Source organism: Pholcus phalangioides, unplaced genomic scaffold (assembly GCF_987345545.1).
Source record: "Pholcus phalangioides strain wild (caught in Gottingen) unplaced genomic scaffold, Ppha-v1.0 ptg000020l_1, whole genome shotgun sequence".
NCBI classification, from domain to species: domain Eukaryota; kingdom Metazoa; phylum Arthropoda; class Arachnida; order Araneae; family Pholcidae; genus Pholcus; species Pholcus phalangioides.
Window position 1 is genome coordinate 5,308,219 of NW_028301613.1, and position 12,807 is coordinate 5,321,025.

Sequence of the window (12,807 nt, forward strand, 5' to 3'; positions counted from 1 at the left end):
GCTACGCCCTTGGATTTGACTATACTTCATCAAAGAGGAAAATTATTTTCCTATATTATCTCAATTATAATGACTTAATCGCAGCCTAAGAAAAATGCAGAAAACACTGTTATGGGAACTTGCATTGCAGAACATTTCCTGTTGGCCGGGGGTTCCTTGTAGAACAATGCAAAACATTCTGCATTGGAGCAGAGCTGTCAATAACAATTGAAATCTGTTCTCCCCTAAAAAAAGCCCATGGTGTTGTAACACCCACAAAAAATTATATACCGTATATACTCGTGTATAAGCCACTTCAGGACCACCAAAACCGCAATAAATTGAAAACCCGTGTATTAGCCGACCCCGAAAAATCCGTGCATTTCAGAGAAAAAAAAATATTATATTTTCAAGTAAAATGGAATGAATAGCTTACGCAAATTTACAATAGAAAATGATTCAAACTTTTTAATTCGTTTCTTCTGAGTCTGCAAGCTCATCGTAATCCATCTTCGTTTTTATCTTCATCTGGGCTGTCATCGCCATTGTCACTTTCAAACAGGATATCATCTTCAGTTCCATCCATCGCATTGCTGATGCAACACTTTTTGAAGGATCGGATAATAATTTCGGCGGAAACAGAATTCCACGCCTCATGTACCCATTGGCACACTAGGCCAATGTCAGGTTTCTTCAAGGCACCACTTTTTGTAGTTTCTTTATCATCGGAACTCATCCATTCAATCCACAAATGCCTCAAATAGTCTTTGAAAGGCTTGTTAATGCTCACATCTAAAGGCTGTAAAATCGACGTTAGCCCACCTGGTATTAAAGCCAATGATGTTTTCGATTTCTTTGCCTCGGCTTTGACATTATCGGTTCTGTGGGGTTTGAACATATCCCATACCAATAATGCCGGTTTCTCGAACACTGCTCCGGGCCATTTGTTCCATATTTCCTGGATCCATTGTAGAATACCTTTTTCATCCATCCAGCCCTTTTCCTGGGCTTTCACGATCATTCTTGGTGGGAACTTCATGTTCGGAGGAATTTTCTTCCTTTTAAAAATCACAATTGGAGGCAATTTCTTTCCATCGGCCATGCACGATAGCACGACCGTAAATCGTGTTTTTTCGTGCCCAGTTGTTCTAACAAAGATGGTTTTTTTTCTGAGTTCATCAACAGTTCTATTGCTTGGAAAATCGAAAGTAACCGGGGTTTCGTCCATATTACCGATTTGTGACAGTTCAAATCCATGTCTTTTTCGCAGTTCAATTATGAACTCCTAGAAAGATCTGCTTTCCAATTCTTCTGGGAGTTTTTGTGCGATCTTTGTTCGCTGGCGTAAGCACAGGTCGAAACGGTTCATGAAACGAGTACACCAACCTGATGCATAGAACTTTTCTGGATTTGTGTCTTTGAATTTAACACTCTCAGCTAGTTTCGATGCTTTCAGACATATGGCTGTCCTTGTCACGATTGTACCTTTCAGTCTGAGGTGTAGCACCCATTTATTCAATTCCTTCTCAAGTTTAGGGAACACAGATACTTTTCCTCGAAGAGCCTTTTTTGTCTTCCGCATGGCTGAAATTTTCTCTTTCATTTTCCGCCATTCTCTCACTTGTTTCTCATTGACGTTATATGTCTGAGCTGCAGCACAGTTATTGCTTTCTCCATTTTTGATCGTTGATACTTACTGATACAACACTAGATCAATGATTTTTCTGTGGGTAATCATGACACACACTTGTACTGCCTGGGAAAAAAATTACCACGTGGATTTAACCCGAAAAGTACTAACACAACCGCCATCTATCTATAGCTACAAAAATCACTCTGATGATTTGCAATGCCATCTATCACTACTAATTATTAGCGCCATCTATAGTTACAAAAATAACTATTGATTGCGGGGGTCGATATTTTCTCGTCAAAAACTGACCCGAGTATAAGCCGACCCCCCCCCCCCACTTTAGGGACGAATTTTCCCACAAAAAAACTCTGCTTATACACGAGTATATACGGTATATTAAAATCCTCCATGAGCGAGATACAGGGAAGGGGGGCAATGACCCCTATACCAGCATCAATAACGGAACCCACTGATCTAATGTAAATGTAACATATTAATTGACATCATCGTGCCCGCTCCCAGCATTTTAAATTTTAATAATCTCCTCTACCTATGACTGACACAAAAAATCATCAAAGATTTGACACCTATAAAAAAAAACGAGAAGCTGTGAACCCCACAGACAGACGGGAAATAATGATCTTGAGCAATGTTCCTGCATGTTGTGGAGCAGCTCAAGTGTCTCTCTGGTGGTTGCTTTTTTTTTTTGGACAGTTTCAGTGATTGCGTACGTCCACCATCGCCATAGTGGTGCTCAACTGAAGTTGGTTTTCGGAGATTCCAAATTTCGAGGCACGAATGTGAACCCATCACCCCGTTAAAAAGAGAGCAACGGGCCTACAAAGGTGCAATTATTTAATCCAGCAACCCATCTCATAGTTAAAGAAATTGATGGCAGCACTGAACATAAGAAGCATTACACGGAAACAAACTTCACGGAAGGTTCACTACACGCACATTCCAACAAGTACCAATTTGTTAGAAGTTCCGCAAAAGAATATGGATGAGGTGCACGTGCGGTTCAGTAGTTGTAATAGTGATTGTGCACGCACGCAGTTGGTTTGGCTCACAAAACTGAATCTTGAAAAAAGCAGAATGAAAAATTAATTTTTGTTCGGAGAACGTCAGAGGGAATATAACGATTATATTTCTAAATGTTTAAACTATTCAAGAAGCCATTTTTTCAAACAATTAATATATTTTTTTAATTAGTACCAATCCTTAATTATTTTTAATTTGTTAATGACGTTACATGGTGGTTAAAACGTTCCCTGCATAATCTAATATATGCTGGAATCGTTGGTGTTCTTTTAAATACAGACTATATGTTGCGATGTTATTTCATTGATATTTTTTAACTACAGTGAAACTTTGATTAACCGTCAACCATTCGGACCAGAGTTGTGACGGATAACCGAATAGACGGATGACAGAAATCTATCAATACACATGTACAGTAACGAGATTTCATTGCGGGCTTGGGACGAAAATGAAAATAAAATCCTTTAAAAGTGAATAAATACATATTGTATTTAATTTTACACACACACAAATGATCAATATAAACTTCAATGTAAGATTAGCCCAGGCAGTAGCGATATTGAAAAAAAAAAAAAAAAAAAACATCTTTTATGTTGTATCTCTTCCGAAATTCTTTGACAGTCATCATCAGATGAAAGCAAGCCTTCGATAAAAGCTTTTTCTTTAACGCCGCTTCATATTTTCAATTATGCCCTGGTCCATAGGCTGTATAAGTGGAGTTGCATTTTCTGGAAGAAAGAGGCATGCTATTTTGCCATCATAACTTTTGAGTTCACAAGAGGGTTGTGTCGGGACGTTGCTTATTAATAGCAGTGCTTCCTGTGGCAACTGCTTTTCGGTCATATCAGCTAGTCTAACTTGAGGCACGAAAATGCTATGGAACAATTCGGAAAAAATTGTTTGGTCCTTCCAAGCACTTTTTTGGACATAAATAGTTCACAGGCAATGCGTTCATATTTAAATTTTTGAAAGCACATGGTGTTTTTTGGATTTACCAATTACAAACGGGGGTAATCTATGAGTGCAGGTGGGATTTTGCACGGACCATATCTGTAATCTTTTTGGACCTTAAAACCTGGAACTGTTTTTTTCTGTACTTTTTTTTTTTTTATAATAATAACGTTATCCTCACGTATTCCCAAGGGATCAGCATGATCCGTCCAGGGAATTTGTTAGTGAAATTATAGTTAGAAATCTTTTTATATATTTTTTTTAGACAATGACGGATAACAGAAACTGACGGTTAATCAAAGTTTTACTGTAAAAGTGAAAGAAAAAAAAACTGTCGTGATGTGTGATAGATGTATTATTTCAATATTTTTCAGACCATTGGAGCATCATTTATAATGAAGAGATGGGGCCATTACAATGTTTCAATATGGGTGAGTTTCATTTAGATCTCGTTGTGTGTGGTATCTGTGTTCCTACCATTTCTTTGAAGGCTGATCCATAGAGAGAGAGAGACGAAGCTGACTTGCGCAGAATAAGAGACAAGCTCACAAACGGTACTACTGATTAGCCCAAGCAGTTTCTGTTTCTTTGACACAACTGCATAGTCTCCGTTTCGTTTGCTTGTCACATTCACTGTGGACAGAAAAACTGAAAACCGGGACCTTCAAGGAAAATATGGGGCCGAATGGGGCTTATCCACAACAGTTTCAAAAATCACCCTTCCCAATAGTGAGCTCTAGATCCACCCCTGGATGCCTGTAATAAGTAATTATTAAATATCAGGCATGGATCCAGGGATAGACGTGGAATAAGGGCGATTGCCCTTGTCAAGAGCAGGATAATACGAGGAAAATTAGTTTATCTTGTATATATGAGAAGATCCTAGATCGCCTCCTCTTAATGGGATCTCAAATCAGTGGATGGTCAAGATCGAAAACGTATAAAATTTAATGCGTCATACACACAGTCTTGTGGTTAGATTCCCATTGCCGCTGTGGTGGTCGAGTGGTCATAGTGACGGGCTTGCATTGCGAGGATCCGGGTTCGAACCACACCGTCAACACAGTGGTGGTCAGCTGAAGTTGGTTTCCTGTGGTTCCCAACTTCGAGGCGCAACTGTGAGCCGACCTCCCCATTAAAAAGCCTCGCCACAGAGAGCAACAGGCCTACAATGATAAATCATTCAATCATTACACTTCACTCATAGTTGGAAAAACTGGTAGCAGATGGCAGCACTATGCATAACAAGCATTACACAGAAACAAACTTCACGCCAGGTTTCACTACACATACACACACATTCCAACATGTACTAATTCGTTAGAGGTTCCGCAGAGGAATATGGACGAGGTGCATGTCTGGTTTAGTAGTAGTGGTTAGATTCCCATTGAAGACATTTTTACACATAGGCCTGCCACAGCTTGCGGGTTTTCACAACACTGGATGCCTGAAATGCACAATCAAAATCTAGAATTCATCACACAACTTACTACGGGGCATATGCTTGTGTTGAGGCATTTCTACACAAAACACATTGACGCTACTTACTATACACGTCTTATCACCATCATATAGAGACACTCCTATCATTTTGCAACTACAGTGAAACACTTTTTAACACTAGAATAACCAGATTTTAGACTAACCTAAAACTTAGGAAATGATGACATCACTCTCCGCTACCATACACTTTCCGGCCGAATGCCCTAGACCATTAGACTACAAAGGCAACGAATATCTCAATCTTTCCTTAGAGCTCATGTGCATTGACAGGGAAAAGGACGTGGGTTCAATTCCCCGCAAAGGCAGTTGAATTTTCTTTCCAAAAAAAAAATTCATCTTCACAACAGCCAGTTGTTAAAAACCTTTATAACCTAAACTACTGATGGTGTGGGGGTCACCTTGACCTTCATAAGAAATTCAAGCCCTATAAGGAGTAACTGCTTTTTTATTCATAAGTGATGTTAAAATGACAATATACAGAGTGAACGTAACCCGTTCTGTCAAACAAAAGGGAGTGGTAGATGAGAGCCAAAGTGAAACATGCCAACACCCTATCAACACCCTGTCCTATCTCGAACCATTTTCGAGTTATGGTGGATTATCGATTATGGGGAAAAAAATGAGTCTAGAAATTAAGCAAAAATTTGTGAAGTTTCTGAAAGACCTGCACTCACAAACTAGGCACTTATTTGGAAAGAGCAGAAAAAATTCTATAGGGCGACACCAATTTCATCAAAGTATCTGGTTTTAATTACAAACTACACAAGTGCTGAACAACCTTTTCAAAGAAAGCTCAAAATCAAATTGTTGCCAAGATTTTTAATCTCCAATTCCACAAACATCCTTTCTAGCTACAATCAGTCAAATTTACCGAAAACCTATCCATTTGACCAGCTTTCGAAGGAACCTACAATCAACCATATCAGTGTTCCAGTTCAGGAGAAATTTATCCTTTTTGTTTGACTGGAATCAACGTTTGTCAAATTATATATATTCAATGAAAATTAAGAATTGGTTGTTGCAGATTTTGGTGACAGTTTGATTTTGCACTAAAATCCTATAAGGTGAGTTGCTAAAACCTACTCGGTCAAGATCTAAAAAATTTGTAGCTTAATCTATTGACATATTCACAGCTTTATAATCATTCTCGTGTTGGATACATAGTGTCAAATATAAACAGTCAAGATGTAGAATTTGGCACAACTTATTACCGCTGGCGTCTAATGGGTAAAAACATGGGGGCAGTCGTACATGCTCAAGATCTAAAATATGAGCTTTTATGCTATAATATTTTCAGTAAATATCCTTGTTCATTTTATGCCTTTTCAAAATGTAATAGATAATAATTATATATTGTTGATGCCGATACATATTCGTGTGTCTGCAAATGTGTTGATTCACCAATGCAAGCGCTTCTCATTCATACTACATAATCAAGGTTTAGGTTTTACTATAATTCAGGGTCATAACTCGAGGGGGGGGGGGCAACTCTCCTGGGCAGCAATTTTAAGTGGGAACAAAGAACACCGTTATAAAATTATCAAATTTTAAAGTTGTGGGGGTGGCAAAATGTTTGCCCCGGGGCAGCAAAAATCCTAGTTCCGTGGCCCAGCTGTAATTTAACATTGGCGTATATTGCTGTCTTTTTTCAAATGTTCTATCGCTGTTTTTCAGGACACTGCGGGAGAGGAGATATATTCTGGTCTGAGTAACTTCTATTGTCGCAATGCAGCAGCTGCTGTTTTAGCATTTGATTTGACGTCGAGAAGCAGCTTCGAGGCTCTTAGGTAAGAATTTGTGTTCGCAACAAATCAGAAGAAATGAATAATAGTTGTTTTTTTACTTTTCTTTTAACTGAGAGAAAGTTTCTATGATTTGATTTTGTCTTGTGTTCTTTCTAAGCAAATACCTTCCTTAATCAAGGGCTTAATGAATCGGAAAATAATTTAAGAGCTATCTCCAAATTTCTTAGGAGCCAATCCTGGTTTTACTCAAGAAAAATGTCCTTAACTATGTTTTTTTCCCAATTTTCTGGGACTTTCCATGTTGGAAGGTACACCGTTGGGAAGACGGAAAACTTTGTGTCATCCTTAGACTCAAAGTTAGCAATAGTTCCAACTAACTTAACATTGTAATCAGAGGTTTTCTGTATACTGTTGATAGCTCTTACCTGCTTCTGTGATGACGGCAATTTGTTCGTGGATTCATCATGATTTCATTGATAAGAAACACAATTTTATGGCTGTTTCACTCAGAGCTGCCCTTTAAGGGTGTGCTACAGGTGCGGTCGCACTGGCCCCCATGGTTTGGGCGGCCCCCCACCCCTGCACTTCGGTAATGGAAATTAAAAAATATATGCATATATCAAATATATTTTCAAATCCAGGATTTTCCTCTCTCATTAGTTCTGAATTCCCGTCATTTTTGGGAATTTTCTCTCATTAATTCTGAATTCCCGTCATTTTTGGGAATTTTCTCTCATTAATTCTGAATTTCCATCCATCCATTTTGGGATTTTAATTCTCAATTTCTATGAGTTCTGGGATTGACGAGTAGATATTTTTCCATCATTCCTGTATATTCTGTGATAATGCATGGATCGATGGATGACGATTTCCCTTCCTCCTTACAAATATATACAGGGTGGTTATAAATAAACCGATACTACTCACAGGTATGTAGCTCCCATTCTGATGCAGGTATTTGATGAAACTTGGTATATAGGATATATGGACCATGGGGAGAATAAAGATGCAATATATGAGAATTAGTTCAGTTTTTGACCACCAGGTGAAAAAGTGGCACTTTTTATCACAGTTATATTTTTCCCCATGGCACAGTAACATATATACCAAGTTTAAATGAACTACATCCACACAACGGGCGCTACACAGGTTAATATAACTAAGCTGAGTAGTGTCAGTTGAATTACACCAGGGGTTCTTGACCTATGGGACGTGACCCAAACTTGGGTTGATGGGCTCCCAAGATGGGTCGTAGTCCAAATCCATTAACAACCAAGGACTCTGAGCTATGGGGTCCTTACTACTGAAACGTAGTTCGCAGGGGCTTCCGAGAAGGGTAGTACAAATCCACTGAGCCAGGTGTCTTGAGCTGTGGATTACTACCAGGACTTGCTTGCCATGGTAGGTTGAACAAATTCACTTACAGCCAGGGATTCTTGAGCTATCAGTGACGTCCGAAAGTTGTTGTGCAGGGGCTTGCTTGAATGTAGCAGAGCCTGGCGTCTTTAGCTGCAAATGAAGCAGAAGCAGGCATCTTTAGCTGCCGCTGTATCTTTCCGTTTGCCGCCTGGCAGTCGAGTGGTTAGGGAACTAGCTTCTCACTGTGCAGGTCTGGGGTTCGAATTCCGGTTCGGGCATGGATGTCTACTAACACTAACAAATTCCCTGGACGGATCATGCTGATCCCTTGGGAATACGTGAAGCTCGCGTTTACTTTTTAAAAAACAAAAAGGAAGCAGGAGCAGGCATCTTCAGCTTCAAGTGAAGCTGAGGCAGCTATCTTTAGCTGCGAATGGAGTGAAGGCAGATATTTTCAGCTGCAAGTAAAGCCAAGGCAGATATCTTCAGGTGCAAGTGGAGTGAAGGCAGGCATCTTCAGCTGCAAATGGAGCGAAGGAAGATATCTTCAGCTGTTGAATGGAACTGAAGTTGACATTTCCAGCTACGAATAGATATTGGTCCAGTGTGTGCAGCCAGCCTTTCTATGTAGAAGCATTGGATCATCCCGTATTTTGCGGGACAGACAAATTTCCCCCATATTCTGCTTTTGGGTGGGGCGATTGCTCTTCCCCCCCGGTCAAAAAATTTTAAACATTTTTTGCTTGTCTTGCAAAACATTTGTAAACCGAAGTTTTCGTGTTTGGTTCTAGAAATGAAATATATTTATCTTTATTCTTTTGTTTTGGATACAGGCAAAGGTACATTCCATTGATTGACTCTGTGAATACTGCAAAACTGAGAGTAGTTGTTGGGACGAAAAGAGATCTTCTGAAAAATAACAAGCGAGAAGTAAGTAATATATATAATATATATGTTCGAATATCATTCATGTCATGTGTCTCGGAACGGAGCATCGAAAGACTAAAATTATTTTCTGTTCCAGACAGGTTTCCAGTTTTATAAAGGTGCACATAAAAATATATGCAGTGGATTTATTTCTATCGTTTTGGGATCATTTGTGAACCGATTAATATTTCCTACAGGTGACTCCAGAGGAAGCAGAAGAGTTAGCAAAGACCCTCAACCCGCAGGTGGATCAGCAGGAGAACGAAGTGCCATACTACGAGACTTCAAGCAAAACCGGATTCAACGTCGACGAGATGTTTGAATACATTTTCCAACACTTCCATCCAAATGGCGGTTCGGAACCACGGCCAGTAGTCACGGAAGAGAACAGCTTTTTTTTGCAGAGCACCAGTGTTGTCAAAGAGAAGGTTCCAGTTTCTTGCTGCAGGTGATCATGATATCGATATTAATTGAACACTTTTACACACATTTTCTTTTTCTCTTCTCTCTTCCCTGTTCTCTCTCTCTCGACTCTCGAATACACACACACACCTTTATTGTACATTATACAGTCAAAAAGAAATCTGCTCACTTCTCTGTGGATCCAATCAAATTGTTCAATTTCAACTGTGTGGTGTCTAGTATACAGGGTGAACATGACATAATCTGCCAAATGAAAGAGGGTGATAATAGACAAGCTCAAGTAAAATATTAAACACCATGGCAACCCTGCCCTATCTTTAATCGTTTCAGAGTTATGGTGGATAATGGATTATGGAAGTGAAACGCATAGTCTTGAAAAATCCAAATTCGTAAAGTTTTTCAAATACCTACATATGCAAACTTAGCACATATTCAGAAAGTACAGAAAAAATTCTAAAAGGAGACATAATTTTCATCAAAATATCTGGGTTTACCAGCAAGCTACAGATGCTGAAAGATTGGCGAAGTGCAAAATCGAATTATTTGCTGAAATATGTGACCACCAATTCTGCAAACACCCTTCCAGCTACTACAATCGGCCAAATTAACCAAATCTTATCCAAATTTTTTTTCTGCTCTTTCAGACAGAGCCACCCGTAGGGGCTGTGCAACAGGTTACCGCAACTAACGGGGGGGAGGCAATGCTTATCGTAATAGAAGAGAAATATATATATATCAAACATCTTTTTAACTCTGGGATTTTTCCTCTCATTAATTCTGAATTTTCATCAATTCAGGATATTGTCAATTCTGCGATTTTTCTCTCATCAATTCTGGGATATTTTCTTCCATTGATTCTGGATTTCCATCATTAATTCTGACTACAAATATTCTGGGATTTTTCTCTCATTAATTCTGAATCGCCATTACAATTCTAGAAATTTTATCTCTCTCGATTCTGGGTTTTTTTCCTCTAATTCGGAATATTCATTGGTAAATATATATTTTTCAGCATTCCTGTATATTTCATGGTAATGAATGAATCTTTAGATGCCGATTCTCCTTCCTTACCAAAGATATAAAATCAAAGCTAAGAAACCCTTAAATTATTTTCGCACTGGGCCCTGCATCTGATGAGATCGGCCCTGCTTTCTTGAATATGTACTTAGTTTGCATGTACATTTTTCAGAAACTTCATAAATTCTGGTTTCTTAAGACTTATCGCATTTCCCTTCCATATAATCCATTATCCGAAATAACTCTGAAACGGTTAGAGATAGGATTTGCATATACATTATAAAAAGGAAACATAAATATATTCTTCGTGTGAGAGAGAGAACGAGGCTACGTACATCAATATTCCAAACCGGCAAATATTTTTACGAAGCTCAAAATTTTAATCGTTATAATGGTCATTTTTACTTAAAAGCCCTATCCTATATTATAGTGAGATTTAAGAAAAAAATTATTAATTCGATACCGAAATTTGCTACAAAAAAAAAAAAAAAATGGGAGTTTGATGTGGGCGTCTATATATTATATGTATACACATGTTGAAGAAATTGATATTGGCCTATATTGATGACAATGTTGTTGTTTTATGGATTTTTTTTCTTCTTCTGCTTATTGTTTCGAATGTTATATGCAACAGTTGCAAATTGCTGGATTGAATCCACGGGAGAAAATTAATGAGAAAATAATATAATTGAATTAATATTTCTTACTACACGCTGATACATAAAACATCATTAAAAGATACTGATCCCGGATCATCAACAAATGCAACGCAGGTGCCAAAAATTTTGCTGGCAAGAGGGGGGGGGGTTCTTGCTTATGTAATACTGTACACAATATGCCCCTAACAATGTTTTCCTGTGGTAGTGATTCCCAAAATGTGACATCCTGCCTCTCCTCGCAGTGTCGTAAGAGAATTTTTCATCCATTGTGGATATACTTATGGCTACCCCCGACTCCTTGTCATCCTTGATACTTTGTCTTTCGAACCATTGATGCCACTGATAAACTCTAGTTCCACTCATTTCGGTTTCACCATAGTTTTGAAAAGCATCGACAAAAGATTTTCCTAGCATCACAAAATTTGACACTTGAACGCTGTTTGAAATTCAACATCTTTTCCCTGCGATGGGAAGGTTTGAATGCCTTTAATAACAAGGTACGCATTTCAACTGTATGAAACCAGTTCTGACTAATCAGTCACATGATACTCTTCTCTCGTTCAGCAGGAAATGATGAAATTCATTTACAATTGGGTTTAAATTTAAAATGTTCCAGAACTTTTTTTAAAATGTAGTAGTATATTGAAATATTATTTGATAGCTGATTGCAGTGTAGTCGCTGTTTTATTTTGAATGAAGTTGATCATGGCAGAGAGAGTCAAATTGCAGGGGATTCAGGGGGAAAACTTGTCAAAATCGGGGGGGATTGCAGATAAAACTTGTCAGAATGGGGAGGTTTGCAGATAGAATTCTTGTCAAAGGAAGGGTGGTGCAGATGAAAATCTTGTCAAAATGAAAATAGAATTCTTGACACAGGGGTTGCGAAATAAAATTCTTGCATTATTTTGTGTGTGAGCAGCTATTAAAAATTTCAAAATTGAACACTTTGCAACCGTCGCATATAACAAAGGCTTTCGAATCAAGCAATCATATCAAGCAATATGTATAATAGTAAAATCTATGTGTTACATACGTTATAGTCGATTTATCTATGCAAAAAAAAAAAAAAAAAAAAAATTGAATATATTTCGGAATGTTATTCCGTAAGTAGTCTTAATAATCAAACACACACACACCAGTTATAGTGAAATCAGTGTTTTAACATGAGTTAGGCGTTTTATTTTGAAATCTTTTATATATATATATCTTAGAAAATGATCTCCTTTCATGTGTGTGTTGCGTCTTATTTTTCGGTGTGTTTGTATGTGTTTATGTTTGTACTAGTGTGAATTATCGTTATGTTGTTTGAAAAAAAAAAACCAGTAGATCTGGTGGTGCTTCTATTAAGTAAAGAAAAAAAATTTCGCTTGTTTTCCCTGTGAGAAAATTAAATGTTATGATTATATAGATTTCTTTAGGTTATAATTATGATGACGGCGACGATAATTTGTTTATAACGTCTTTATATATGAGGCAGTTACAGTTTTCAAAATTTTTTTCAATGTGATACAAATAAAATTGGAAGTTTTTGTGTACATATATTTTATGGAAATAAAACAAAAAAAGCTTT

At 37.8% G+C, this 12,807-nt stretch overlaps 1 protein-coding gene across 1 annotated transcript in view; it reads left to right on the forward strand.

The window, feature by feature from the left end:
• Nucleotides 1-12,807, forward strand: part of LOC149070826 (ras-related protein Rab-20-like) — a 49,397-nt gene extending 36,590 nt beyond the window's left edge. The window contains exons 3-6 of the mRNA XM_089248684.1: nt 3,979-4,035; nt 6,782-6,894; nt 9,045-9,141; nt 9,336-12,807. Of these exons, the coding sequence (XP_089104810.1) occupies nt 3,979-4,035; nt 6,782-6,894; nt 9,045-9,141; nt 9,336-9,590 (522 nt within the window). The 3' untranslated portion in view covers nt 9,591-12,807. The remainder of the gene's footprint in view (nt 1-3,978; nt 4,036-6,781; nt 6,895-9,044; nt 9,142-9,335) is intronic.